The 14,882-nt window shown below is 40.2% G+C and overlaps 1 protein-coding gene and 1 long non-coding RNA gene across 2 annotated transcripts in view; one reads left to right on the forward strand and one right to left on the reverse strand.

The window, feature by feature from the left end:
- LOC139592133 (uncharacterized) overlaps positions 1 to 14,882 on the forward strand; it is a 343,580-nt gene that overhangs the window by 295,439 nt on the left and 33,259 nt on the right. Inside the window, exon 6 of the long non-coding RNA XR_011679906.1 lies at positions 6,751 to 6,868. This is a non-coding gene — a long non-coding RNA (uncharacterized lncRNA). The remainder of the gene's footprint in view (positions 1 to 6,750; positions 6,869 to 14,882) is intronic.
- Positions 1 to 14,882, reverse strand: part of TECRL (trans-2,3-enoyl-CoA reductase like) — a 58,921-nt gene that overhangs the window by 4,119 nt on the left and 39,920 nt on the right. Inside the window, exons 5-9 of the mRNA XM_071431612.1 lie at positions 8,839 to 8,954; positions 6,733 to 6,838; positions 5,581 to 5,653; positions 3,772 to 3,815; positions 141 to 198 (exon numbers count right to left, since the gene is read on the reverse strand). Of these exons, the coding sequence (XP_071287713.1) occupies positions 141 to 198; positions 3,772 to 3,815; positions 5,581 to 5,653; positions 6,733 to 6,838; positions 8,839 to 8,954 (397 nt within the window). The remainder of the gene's footprint in view (positions 1 to 140; positions 199 to 3,771; positions 3,816 to 5,580; positions 5,654 to 6,732; positions 6,839 to 8,838; positions 8,955 to 14,882) is intronic.

Here is a 14,882-nt window from a genome sequence, read left to right on the forward strand (position 1 = left end):
TCCCTGTCACAATTTTTGAAGGTGTTAGACCAATGGCATGGTTACTACTTCATCTTTCTTTATTCAATGGCTGTAGGTACATAAATTACTGTACAGCAGCAGAAGATGGATAGGTTAAGGAACAGGAAACAAAGACAGACCTGAATTGGTTTGGTGAGCTAAAGCTACGTTGATAAAGTGATTTCCAGCTTCACACATCTGCAAGACATTAAAAACATATTTTCAGTCGTGTGCCTAAAAGGCTGTGGCAACTGTGTGCAGTGCATAGCCAGAACCCTCCCCATTACAACTCAGTCTCTATATCCAGGAGATAGGTATTCCAAACAACAGCCTGTGATCTCTGTCACACACACAAGTGTCCAGTGAACACTGTGGGTACAGCAGCCTGGGGTGAAAGCCCCTGGCACACCTTCACTGAGCTCTGTGCAGCCAGGCCTTCAGTGGGGTTCCCTTGCCCAGCACATGCAATGTGTTTGGTCCTGGGGAGATTCCCTCATTCTAAGGAATCCATCAAGATGCTCTTCTTGGTTTTTTTCTGGATTTAATCCAGGCTGCAAAGAAGCAGGTGAAAAGCTGACCTCTGGTTTTTTAAAGATGTCACTGGTTAATGTCCCTACCCCTCTTCCTACACATGCTTTCAAAGGTGTGCAGCAGAACAGAAAGGGAAAAAAGGATGATTAAAAAACAGAAATCTCTAAAAGGCAGACTGATTGAATGGCCAGTAGTCAGGGATTGATAAAGGAAGGGAGCCAGTCCTATTCCTGGTTCTGGAACTCTCTGGTTGTGCCATTTCCAGCCATAACCAACTTCTCAAAGCTGGTCTCTAACATTTAGGTATTTCCAGCCTTTGGTAGCAGTTTCTCTCCATTTGGTTATACAGCCTGCAGCACAGGCTGATTTCAGATTTGCTTCAGGCTTTCAGTACTTCATCAGTTATGACTGCTGAAGAATGAAAATCAATATTTGCCCATATTTAAAATGGGAACTGGTAGGAAAATCAGTTTAAATTCCTGAAGAAGATAACCTGTCATCACAACTATGTAATTTTATGGTTTTCATTTTTCCCCTACTCTGTGAAGAAAACTGAAGTTGTGTATACAGTGCAAGCTCAGGCTGAATTGAACTTTTTTATTAATTTCTGGATGTAAAGACTGATTTACGCTCTCAAATTGAAAAAATGCAGCATTAAAAAGTTGCATTTTCTTATATAATTTATCATTCGATATCTTGCAAGGGTCAAAAATTTTTAAGAAATTAAAATAAAAAGGAAAATGTTAAAAGCTAGAGATGTTAAAAGTGTGAAGTCACAAAATTAATACAAAAAGGAAGAACTTCAACTGTCATTTTTAAGTCAGTTCTGAAAGTCATCCATAACAAATTTTTGTTAAAGCTAATTGAAAGAAATATATAATTTCATTTTATATTTAAATGTGCTATTACCTGAAAGAACATTGTAGATAGAAGAATTTTTGAAGAATTTTCCCCTTTTTGACAGAGATGTTTGTGGGGTTTGTTTGGAAGATTTAAATCAGGTTTATTCATAAATAGATCTGTTATTAGCTGTTATTCTGCATGAGTACGTAGTTACAGTTCAAGTCCTGCTGTCCTTTTAAATTCTTTTAATTCCAACTAACTGACAATCCTCTACTATAAATACCAGATGTAAAACACTAAATAGCCAGAAAATGAAATTCCATTATAAAATACCATATCAGAAGCTATAACTCTAAGCATAGCAATGGACGTAATGTTAATTTACATACTTCCAATTATGAGCTGGGAACGTGATTTGTTTTTTTCTGATTGCTATTATTTTAAAGAAATAGGTTTTGTGGTTAGAAGTGGTTTAGTAAAACTCTATTGCTAATGAGATGCCTATAGTATTGTAGAGCAAGAGATATTCACACACTATAATTAACCCCGACTAACTCTAAGTAAAACAAGCTAAAGGCATTTCTGCAGGGATTTTTATTGGCTTACCTTTGACTCTTCAGCTGCATTCTGCTGTGATTAACTCTTATGTTCCTCTTTAGACATGTGACTATTAATGTTCTACATGCTAAATTTAAGCTAGTCCTCAGTTGATCATATATGAAATATGGGGCAGCAGGAAACAGCAGAGAAAAAGCTGAAGCTATTTACAACTGTAAAATATTGAAGCCTAGACACTGTTTCCCCTCTTTATATTCCAAGTATACCCTATGAGAAAAGCATCCCTGCAAAGCTTAATTTCTCTAAACATGAGAATCTTCCAGGAGGACCTGCAGAAATTCTTCATATTACTCAGTACTGTTGTTTACAGCAGCTGCAGATGTATACACTTAAATCAGGATGTGTAATAAAGACAAGACAAGACTTAAAAGAGGGTAAAAAAAAAGAGAAATCTTCCAAATATTTTATTCATATGTTTTAGAAACCTGTGAGAACAGCTCAAATTATATTATTTTGTATGTTCATGTTTTAAATTGTCTGGGAATCTACCAACACAAGATCTCAAAGGGACAGGTCTTGAGTTTCCATGGGTAGGGAGTTCTCAAAAGAGCTGTAAGAATTCAGAGTCTAGACCAGGTGTTGATGCAGACCTTAAGGGGATTGACATACTTTATAGCAAACACCCCCAACAGGACTCATCCCTTTGCTTGATGGCAGCATTTTCCTTGCAGGGCACATTCCATTGATGCAGGGAAGGATGTTTCAAAGGAAAAGGAGGCTTTCTCTAAGCAGAGACTTTGATGAGGACTAGTTTTGCTGGCAGCACTGAATATTCAGGCAAGCAGTTTGCTTGGATTCAAACACCCTGAGCCTGGGAAGGGTGCACACAGCAAGGGTCTGGGTGTACTGCTGGCTGCCAGTGCCACAGCCTCCTGTCTGCAGTACTGGGCCACTGCTTTTGGCTCTAGAGCATCATGGAGTGTGTGAACTTCTTCACAGAGGTATTTTTCTTGTTTTTGCTGTACCTTGTAAGAGCAAGAAAAGCCAAGAACTGCATGGACAGACCCAGAGACCAACACTGCCAAAACTGTGACCTTTAAGGGTCCCAATTTACAAAAGCATTTAAATATTGCTAATGAGTTTATGGATGTTTTTCTGAATAGTGTTCGCCTGAAGGAGCCTAGACATATTATTGTCCCATCACCCTGTCATATTTCTGGAAACTGATCTGTATCTGATTTTCAAAGAGGATGCTTTGGCTCTGGCTCAGCAGTTCCAGAGGACAGAGAGGATATACATTTCCATGAGAACTTCTTACCAAGCCTCTGGCTCACTATAAAGTTATGTTCAAACAGCAGGTTGGGTAGTCTCAGCCATCCTTCATCAGCTACACTTTCCCTTGGTTTATCCCAAATTGGTTTTTCCCAATCTGGCAGGGTTTATTTCTATCATTTTTAATAGCTGTTGATGTAAGTTGTTCAGGGTACACTGAACTATTGCAAAGTCTGCTTGATACATAATTCTTCAGTGTTTTAAAAATGACAAGGTTCAGTCTGTCTAAATATTAGTGTTCTAACACAATTACCAGTAGTAATCATGCTGATAATGTTCTCACAGCTCTCAAATACAGTACTTCAGTTTAAACTCTGTGTACATAAATATTAGTAGGATACTTCCTGACTGAGAAACCTGAATAGATCCAGTCAAAGTACACAAGGCTGTGCACATGGACTTATATACATTTATACACACAAATGCACAGAAGCATTACTGCATTTTGTTAAATTGTGAGTTAATCCTATTCCATCATCATAAAAAAAACTTCATTTTTGTACATACCAGAAAAGCAAGAGCAGCGTAAGAAACTTGTTTGTGGCCAAATGCTAGAAAACAGAATGAAATTATAAATTGCATTTTACGGTATGCACATGGTTTGCTATGGATGAAATTAATCTAGTGCTGAGCAGCAGAAATGCTTCTTTCCTGACAGACTCTGCAGAGAGATTGGATATTATCACACACAATATGAAGACAATACAACCAGTAACAGCACTCTAGAAATGCCAGTTTTACACCACTGATCTCAAGGCAGTTTTCAGCCAACTTTTTTTAGTATTTGCCAGCTTCATATATCCAAGTGTTTTGTCAAAGCAGCTGGTGGTGAATCCCTTAAAAAGGCAAGGAGGGGAGTGGCATGAAGGTCAGTGCCAAAATGAGGCTGAGAATTGCAGCCTTATCCATAGACCCTTCTACTTCCAGAAGCAGAAAACTCAATTTATAACCTATCCATTACCTTCTTTTTACTTTAGTAGTGAGGCAATAGTGAGGCTTTACTACACAGCCACTACCTGCTTCACAGTCATGCAAGAAATGCATTTAATATTTGTAAATTTTACTTGCCATCTGGCTGCCCCCTCCTTTTTCTGGTTGTCCCCAAACCAGTCCAGGTCTCTGCCATGTTCATGTCCAAAGGTTTACAATTCCCAGGTAAACCTTGGTTTATGCCCTCATGGCTGGGGGACCCAAATCCTGTGTACATACCTCACTTGCCTTGGCCATGTCTCATCAGGCCTTTACTTTTGAGAACTCCTTTCTCCTGGCTGGCACAGGACCCCTCTGTGGTGCCAAAGGCATTTTAAGGCAGTGGCAGGCAATTAGAAATATTTCTTCTGGATGCTTCCTCTTTTGTGTCTTGAACAAAGAGTTTCCCCTATAAAGAAGCTGCACTTATTGATTTGATAGCCCAGACTACTAAAAACTGTGTCTAGGGAGGTTTCTGCATTGTTTGCAGCATTGCTGTTAAAGCCACACCAAATTCAACTGTCATTCAATGAATCACATAATTTTGAAATACAACTTTTGTGCTAGCTTGAAAGAAAAGCAAGTGTCATCTAGGAGGAATTTTTGATTGAAAAAACTTAGCAATTTAACTAACTGTAAATAAAAATGGCAAAGGAAACGCTTTTTCCCCGAAGTTCATATATAAATCTGAGATACAGAGGAAAAGAAAGACTAAGGTATAACAAGGAAAGTAAAGTATCAGAATATAAAACCTGTCCAATTATTCTCAAAAGAAGTAAAAGTGCACAGAGAAAACAGAAAAAAATCATGAAGAAACAGCAGTGCAAAAATAAAATATGATGAGAGGGAACAAAATGATGGATGAAATCCAAAAATTTTTTAAAAAATAATCTTTGTATTATCAGCAGTATGTGATGGATTTTTACTGGTTTCTCAGGGGAAAAAAAAAATAAACCCCTAATTTTCATGAAAAGGATGTATCTTTAGCAAGTAAATATCTCCTCTGAGAAAATGCAACCAGTTCTATTTCTCTCCTGCCTTCTTTAATGGAAATGTTGTGAAGAGGAGCAAAATATATTGATCTTTGTGTTTTCTCTGCTTGACCAAAATGTCCTGTTCATAAACTGGACAGCGATTGACCATCGCTGAACAGGCACGAACATTCAGTGGCACAAAGCAGAGTTGCTTCCAACACAACCATCTTCCTCCTGACAGGGAGCAAAGACTAATTTCTGGCTGGATATGATTTAATGTGGGACCCATTTCTTGATTTTGGAGAACTTCAGGTTACACGGCAAGGACTTTTTCAGAGCGAGTTTGTCGGTTTTGTGTCCTACCCATACCTACATGGCGGCGTGTACCGTGGGTGGTTGATGTAGTATGCAATCCAGGATGTGAATCCCCAGTAAAAGGCACAGCCCTGGAACAGACAGACAATTTTTTTGAAAGGGCAATAAGGAAGTGCAAACTGTAACTTTCAAAGTATAAATTCTGCCAAGTGCAAAACCTGGGTGACCATTGAAAGGCTTTGCAGTTGCTGGTGAGCCTTAGAATGTATACCTTTCTAAGATGCTGTGAAGCCAGTAAAAAATAAATTTGGGATACAGTGTAGATTTTTTTATTATTGTGTTGTTTTATTCCTGTGGTAGGAATTGGCACTGGTCTCCTTTTTTGATTTTACTGCTGAAGATTACATTTCTATGAGCAGTGCTATTAAAAGACTAGGGCTGCCTAATACAGCTGAGCTGTTACTGTACCTGAAATTCAGCATTTCCAAGCAAGATAGAGCAAGACAAACAGAACACTAAACCACACAAAACAAGAAAGAGTAAAAGTAAAGCCCTGTATCGTAGCCACGTGTTAATCTCCTTCACCAGAATCCTAAATGTTTAAATGGAGGGTCTTTACATCACACTGAATGGGATGGAGGGGTGGTACAAAATGGCCAAGACAGAGTGTGTAAAATAAAAGAAAAGAAGTCCTGTGAGTAATGACACACTGTTGAAATTCAGGAGGCTTTGGAAGAGAGAAGACCTGGCCAGCTCAGTATCTTCCTGCCTGAGGCCTCCATCTATAGAAGGAGAATGTTTTTTTCCTGCTTGTAATTTGATTTTCACTCCCTAGCACAAGGCTGTTTCTTGCTCTGTATTTATACTGCACCAAGGAAGCAGTATGATTTCTGTCAACACTGCTAGATGTTGCAGCAGCAGCAATCACCATAAAATAGTACTGAGTCTTAAAAATAACTTGGACTTGACAATCAGCCCCTTGGGTGAATGAGTCAAAGTGGACATTTACATGCAGGAGCAAAAATGGACATTGATTTCAATTTATGTCCTTGGAGACATGGTCCTGAAATCCATCCTGTTATCTGTATTTTCACTAAACATAATTCCTGGAGCTACAAAATAAATTAATTTTTATTTCCCTATCTTCTTCCAAGGACTGCTTTGATATAAGGATATTCTCTCTTACACAAAATGATGAAAATATTGTCACCTTTATCATATTTTTCAGAGGAGTGTGCCCTTCCGAAAACTTGTGAACAAATAATGTCTCCAGAAGATGTCTGATGTAGTGTAAACAGTGACAGAAGCAGGCCAAGCTGCAAGAGAGAAAAAAAAGGGAAATTAAGGTAAGTGAAAGATTGTTTTTATTACTTCACAGTTAATGTCATGAAAGGAATAAGAACTAATATTCCAAAACTGCAGTCACATTAAAATTGCGGGATTTAAGATATTGTCTTAATTGAAGCATCTGGAACTAAAGATTAATGGAATAATTTTCAGTGTTAGACAAAGTTGCTTTCATTTTGCAGGGAAGCAACTTATTTTTACTAGCCTTGAAATAAAAAGAGCTCCTGGAGCTCTGAATGTGATACATAGTCCTGACAAGACATTTAGACAGGACAGCTGCGTGTACAGCCAGGCATCTGACGCGCCTTTCCAAAAGATGTCTCCCACGTTTTAAGGCCACCTTAATGCTCCTGTAGGATGTGTCTGACATTTAAAAACATTCTGAATATCTTCTGAATGGTTTCCTTGTCCTTTGCCAGCTCAAGTAGCTGCTTGGAGATAGTTTGTGTTTCATTTCCTTGTGGACGCAAAATGAGATTCTGTTGCAAGTTAATCCATTCTGATGGCTTTTTTGTTGCCTGTTATAAAGAAATGAAGCAATTGTGGTAGAAATTATTATATTGATTCTCTTTAGAGGAAGATTATGAAACAATAACAGGCATTGCTGATTTGCTTCTGAGAATGAGCTGCAGCTCCTAGTGATTGAGTTTCAGAAACAAATGTCAGGAGTGATTCCTGATGGCATTTTATCTTGGTTACATTTACTGTATTACCATAGCCCTTCTTGCTGCAAACCAATTATAAGACATAAATGAAAAGTGTTTTTCAGCATGTGAATTCTCAAATAATTTTATTATGCATTGTGTATAGTAGCTAAAGTCAAAGATTAAACAATTTCAAAGTAATTAAACCAGAGAGAGTTGAGCTAAGAGAATTTCGAACAATTAACGACTTATCCAAAGCCTGGAGCAAATTTCCAGCTTTGCTGGAAATTTTTAAATTAATTTGGCTTAGGATGGGGACCTCAGATGAACCCATTAAGGAGTGGTCACTGGCAGGATTCTGCACAACCCTTGCCCACCTAAAAGAAGGCAAAGGCATTGCAGGTTCTTCTGTGCTGCCAGAAACTCTCCCCTTTTAAGCATATGCACAAGAGAAGGAAGACAAGTATCTTGCAGCTCTGGATTTGAATTCAATTATTCTGTGTTCTCATTCCCAGCTCCACTAACTCCCTTAATGTCTCTCCAAGTGCCTGTTCCTCTATCTGTAAATAGCATTATTACTCACTGTATTTCTCTGCTGTGTACCAGTTCCCCTGATCCTGCAGTCACAGTGTGGAAGAAGTGTGTGAGAAATCTGTACAGTCCTGAAGCCTCCTAGGTGCCTGTGTACCCTATGAGTGGTCCAGCTTGTGCAGGTGACAGGCTTTCCTTGATCACTTGTCACCCTTCTGCCAGGCACTAATCACCCAGAATGGGTGCAATTCCACTGAAGGAAAGTTCCTTTAAGTGTGAAAGTTCCAGGCTGCCTGGTGCATTCTACCTCCTCCTGTGGAGATGCTTCTTTTGAGTTTCTTGACCCGACTCATGACATGTACACCTGTGGAATTTTCCAGGAATCACCTGTGCCTAGGTGAGAGCTGGTGTGGGGGTAGTTATCTTCTGTGCTGGATGCTGATGCTGCTCATCTCAAGAGCAGGAATGTGCTTTGAGGCAACTGGGAGAGGGGCACCTGAAGTCTTGTCTTCTCTGTCAAGCATGACTTTGGGTTACTACCCACTGTGATTATTATTTCACTTGATGTCAAAGTATTTGAGGAAAACACTGCATCTCCATGGCAATCCATTGCTGGGATTCCATTTTTGGTCAAGCTTATGAGTGTTGCTAAAACACAGGTATTGGCAATAACTGAATCTAACACCAGGCAGGCAGCCTCAGACCCCCTGTAACACCCTCAGCTCTGGAAATGCCATCTCCATCCCTTTGATTTCTCATGATCCAGGAAGATAATTCCCACAAGTGTCACTTACTGAACCACTGGGTGGCGGAAGCTCTTCCTGCTTTCCACTTGATCATAAATAGTCGAGAGGCGAATGTAGAAGAGCAGATATATGAGAAGAGGCCCAGTGTACTCTGTTAGAAAAAACTGGAAATGAAAAATAAAATAGCTGTGGCAGAGTAGAAAATTATATGAGGAAAGTTGTGAGAGAAAGAATACCCCTATCCACAACCCCTATTCATCCTTCAAATTACTTTTGGCTTCATTTTCAGGATTTAAATGACACATAGGGGATTCTTCTGCAGTCTCTTTAGCAAAGGAGTAAAATCCATCTCGGAAATGAGAGATAGGTTTCTGTGCAGAACATTAACCCAGTCAGGAATGCTTCATGGAAGGTGGTCAAAAACACAGTTATCTCCTCTTTATATTTTTGGCTGTGCCATCAAGTGCCTATTTGGAATCTAAATAACACTGAGAAACAAGGCCAAGAAATTGAAGGCAGCTTGCTTTCTGCCAGTGCTTTTTGCAATTAAGTGGTACATCAGTTAAAAGCCAACCAGGCATGACAGAAACAAACACAGCTTTGAATCCTGGTAGCTTGCAGAGTCATCTGGAAGGGAGGCTATCATTGCTTGAAATTTGGTGGAGGATGGAAGAGCAGGACCGGCCTGCATGGTGCTTGAGCTCTTTTTTGGTTACGTGTGGTTCTCCTTCCTGTGCAGGCACCAGCAGAAATAGCCTGTGGTGGGCAGACTGGACAAATTGCCCTACTGTGACAGAAACAAAGAAGAAACCATTTCATCTCACCATTGTCACCCCTGCTAGGCACAAGAGCTGAGAGAAGGCAGAGTCATGGAGACGACATGAGCCACCCTCAGTTTTAAGGTCTCACTTTGGTTGGGTACAGTCTGCATTGCTTTTTGTTGGGGAGCATTCTTAAGCCACACACAGATGGAAGAAGTAAAATGACATTAGAGTGATGAAAGATCTAGATTTGATCACCTGTCACTGACCACTGGACTGAACCCCAGAATAAAATGGAAGTGCTGTAGTCCTACACATTTACAAGGACTGGCAAATCGTATCTCAAGTGCCTATCATTGCTTCAGGGAGAAAGATTTATAACTGTTGGGTTATTTGGCTTTATGGTGTCTATTGGCACTGCTGTAGAACTGTAATGAAGAAACACCTGTGGCTTAAGGAAACAACACTGACTTCAGACCACCTTTTACAGAAGTAGTATTTGGCTCCCCATCAGGCTGTTCTTCTAATCACTCTTCAGAAGAACATTGAAAGAGAAAGATTTTCCTGCAGGAATATCTGGCAATTAGGTTCCCTTTTCCTCTGTTACAGGGGGAAACCTTTTGAAATTTTATCCATTCATAGCAGGACAGTCTCCAAAAGTAACAACAGACTTAAGTGTTCTCTACCAGGGGAACATCCAATTCCCTTTTGTTCCAAGTGACACCATGACTCCTGTGCTCCATTTAGACTCTGCATGATCCCAAGAACAGGTGTGTGTTTGTGTGTGTGCAAAAATATTTAATCCAGGAGTCCAAGAGCACTCATTTTAGGATACCTCACAACCAAGGGCTTATTAGAATTTTGTCCTGACAGTAGTTGTATGGATCTGTTCCAAAATGTGAGCCCAGTGTGTTTGGCACTCTGCAAACACTGTAAGGGATGGCCTCTGCTATTTAAACCTAACACACTAAATCTAGACTTTGGTGGTGTAGGGGACAGAGGTGCAGGTAATGTGGTCAGGGGAAGAGCCTGGAATGAGCTGCTTTCTTCAGTGAAGCTTTTTCTCTCTGCCATGAGCTGCACCACAAAGTACATCCGTGACTGCCAGCTTTCAACATCTGTTTGGCACAAGCACATTGCAAAGCTGCCAGGAGGAGTTTGGCAGGACTTAGCACCAAGTTGTGTTTACTTGTCACTGCACCAAGTGCTCCCCCCTTACCCCCTGACTGATTTCAGATGTTGAAAGGAGAAGGAGAGTTTCAAGATTTAGGAAAAAAATCTCTTTTTAAAAGTCAAAGCTCCAGGCACAAGATAACGGAATCCTTGTGATGGGGTTTGATGTAGGAAGGGGGGGATGCATGAATGCAACTCAGAGAAGCAGCTGAGAGCACTCACAGAGCTCTTGAGCTGGGGTTTGTGCAGGGGAGCAGCATCAGGGTGGGGACAGGGTTCAGTCTTGTCTGTGTGTCTGTCACATCACCCTTGTGGAGGCAGGTGGTGCAGGGTCAGCCAGGAGATTTGCAATCACACTGGGCACTGTCTGGTGGACAGGACTGTGTTTGCCTTTGTCATAACTGAGTCACACTGGCACATAGTTAAGATAAGTAGCATTCTGTTTTAGAGGATGAGGCTCAATTTGCTGCAGTAGTTTTTGCTGCACTTTACATTAGTTTAGATAAGTTTCAGACTCTTTGCTTCTATTGCATCTCCCATGCTGTGATCACTGCTCTCCTTCTCTGGCCTACTGATTTTAAATTTGTCATAAATGAAAAACAGGTTTCAGAAAGGCAGGCAGAGAAACTGCTACAAGTTCCCATTAATTCTAGCAGGTGAACAGGAAAGTAGTCTTAAATTAACACAACATTACAATTATTGGTTCTACCCACTGGCAATCAAGGGCAAGCACCATTCTTTTACTATTGATTCTCAATGATTATGTGCAATTAAGCCTAACTAGTATCTTCATATTCATCCTATAGCTGACTAATTGCTGGGCTTGGGGAGTTACTTGCTGTGTCAAGGATCAGTTCAACCCATCATTTTTATAGGTGCTCAAAATTAGTAATCCCTGATGACACATTCTGCAAAAATAATAATCTCATTTTAAACAAAGGCTTGAAAGTAATAACATTGTAGCTTGCTCTTTCTGAAAAGGAATATAATTTTATTTTTTTTAAAAGTTATCATTCAAAGCACAGAGCACACTTACCCTGTATAAATGTAAAAAGAAAAACAAACAGAAACACCAAACCCCAATATTTAGAAGAAAATTATTTTTTCTTTACCATCTTATGGTCCTGCCTAGATTATTTTGATGTATTGGGTGCAACCAAATGTGGTGATCCATAATAAACACAAATATATTTTCCTGAAGGAGCAGTATGTCTCTATAACAATGAGCATATCTCAACAGGATTTAACTGTTGAGCTCATCATTAACTCCCTGAGGAGAGAAAACAGGAGATTGCCTTTTCTTTCCACTTCTGTACACTCTTCTTCATATCTTGCACAGTGTCCAGTACTCTTACCTTCCTTCTCTCCTCTCCAGTGCCTGGCATTACATACTCTGTAGACCTCTTATTCTCAGTAACATAGAGAAAGTGCTCTTAAATGAAAGTATTCTGGAATCAAAACTCTCCCCAGCATGGTCAGCATACAGGGTGCTAAAATCAAGCTTCTTTAACCATCTCAGTTATCAATGCTCAGAGATCTGATTCAGTAACACCTAAACTGGAAATATCTGCTATGTAAACATCAAAACTGAGATCTAAAACCAGTCAAAAGAGACTAAGTGGGAGTTTCTATGATCCAAGAGATGCTGGAACAAAAGGTAAAACAATACAGGGGAGCTAATCTCCAAATCAGCAAAGCATCTCATCTTGCATAAACCAGATTGTACCTGCTTCTCTTATCTCTTATTCAGCTCATTGTGCCAGCAACACCTTGCTGAACAGAGAAACAGCCAGGAATTCAAATCCCAGGCCTTGTGAGGTATATTTAGGGAGGTATGAATGCTGCAGAGGTGAAAGGAATTCTTTAAGGATATTGGAAGGATTTTCTGGCTGTTAGGGGTCACATAGTGTCTGACACAGTCCCGACAGGTCTGCCAAAGAGAGTGGAAAGGGTTTTGATGTGAGTTAAAGTCCCATGTGTACTGGCTGGGAAAAGGCAGAACAGGACAAAAGGAAGTTGTAAACACAGGCAGTGGAGTGGAGGGAATATGAAAAAAGTCCAACCAAATCTTTAAAAATGAACATCCCACATATTAGTATCTTCACATGAGGGCATCAGCTAATTCCTCTCTGTCATTTTTATGACCTGCCCTCTCTGTAACATCACACAGCATGCCCTATCTTGTTGCCTTTTGGCATAGGCTCACATTATCTCATTTATGACAAGCAGCAGAGCTGAGGAAAGGCCATAGAGCCTCTTCCACACTGATCCTTTTCCTGCAGCTCTTTCCATGCCATGTAGGGCCAGTTTCCCAGGCACCAGTGCTGCTTGTGATGCTTTCTCTTCCACTGCCCACGGGATGTCAGGATGGAAGCAGAGGGCATGGCATGAGGGTAATGCCTGCAGCCAGGACAATGACTCTGGGTCACTGTCTGTAGTCCTCAGCCCAGCAAGAGATACAAAACAGCTCAGTCATGTCCTAGGTGACTCTGATGGAAAAGCAGCTGCAGTATATAAATTATCTAATGGACAGGGCTTCGTTTCTCTGATAAATGTGAGACAAAGGCAGTAGCTGCAGGTCTGAGCCAAGGTCAGGCTGGCATGGTACATACTGCACAAAGAGGAGGATCTCCTGCTCTCAGACAGACAGACAGATCATTGCTGTGTGTGAGTGTACAGAGCACAGCTGGGATTTCAGAGAGACCCAAGAGAAACAGGCAGTTAAATCCTCCCAAGTCCCCAGATCACTTTAAACTTAGCATATAACTGCCTTAGACTCCTTTTACAATCCCAGCCCTAAGTACTCTTCAGCTAATGATCATTAAGAAACATTATTAATTTCTAGTTTAATTTCTACTTCATACACTTTGTTACCTCGTTAAAGGCCATATAGTTACCTGGGGATGATAATGGCATAATTTTAGCACCTTCCCTAAATCTTCACATTTGTTAAAGTTTTGTATTTTCATGTTTGCAAAAATCCACAGCAGCAGCAATTTTGCATCAGGTAATACAGTTCTTAAGGCCTGCTTGAATATTCAATTACTTTTTGTTCCAGTTCTCAAGAAACTGACTAATCCATTCTACAAAACCTAAATTGTGCATGGAGGGGCACCTGAAACTTCCCTTGTCTGGGCAGATTTTGTAGGGACTCAGTGTCTATGAGTATTTCAGGCTGCTGCTCAGTAATTACTGCAAATACCAGAGATAGGGATGGATTTGCTGTAGGATTTTGTAGGCAAATTGCAGCTGACTCTGGCCAGTTTCAGGAGCTGGGGAATGAACAGTGATAGATACTGTTTGTCCCTGAGTCAGGCCTGTGAAATAAGGGAGGTGAAATCCCAACTTCCTCCTCTCTTCTAAGACTGACCTGTCTGAAACCATGGCATCAGACCACTTCTTACTATGGTCAACATTCTTCCCTGAGACTACCAAGCCCTTTCATGTTTCTCACTCAAAATGGACAATTATTGCAAATTAACAGATGTTATTCTCAGGCATACACATACATGTATGTTGTATGTGTTTGTACTGATACATATTCAGTGAAGAATTCAAATTCTGTTTGTAACCAAACACCAATGTGACTTCAAATTTGCTGCCACATCTTTCCAGGTCTTTGACAGCATTTTGAAATCTGCCTTATAATGTGCATCATTTTAAAATGTGTATTTGTCATCTGCTATGTAGATATGTAAACAAAACAATGCTTTTTAAACACCTGGTTATGGTAAATAACCTTATCTGTGCTTTTCATCCAGAAGCTTCAAAGCACTTTGCAAAGTGGAAAATATTGTTACTTTCTTGCCAATGTGTTGGAAGCTGAAATACAGAGAAATTCAGTGACTTGTCAAGGGCAGTGACTTGGGTGAAGGGACACCTGGTCCTCTCAAACACTGGTTCAGTCTCTGGTTCTCTGTGCTGAACACTGGTTCACCCTGTGGTTCACTCTTCTCTGTGCTCTCCTCACACCCTAGATGGGGTCAGGCAAAATTCCCCATACAAAATAATTGTGCCAGGCTTATGCATTCTAGTGGGACTAACACTGCTCAAATTTGCATAGATTGACAAAATGTCAACCTCCCTAGTTCCTCTGAATACAAATAGGAAAATGTCTACATTTACCAGCTCTGTACATCAGGAAGCTCTTTGTTCCTT

The sequence above is a fragment of the Agelaius tricolor genome, unplaced genomic scaffold, assembly GCF_023055355.1.
Source record: "Agelaius tricolor isolate 1412-34295 unplaced genomic scaffold, bAgeTri1.0.p SCAF_8, whole genome shotgun sequence".
Lineage (NCBI taxonomy): Eukaryota > Metazoa > Chordata > Aves > Passeriformes > Icteridae > Agelaius > Agelaius tricolor.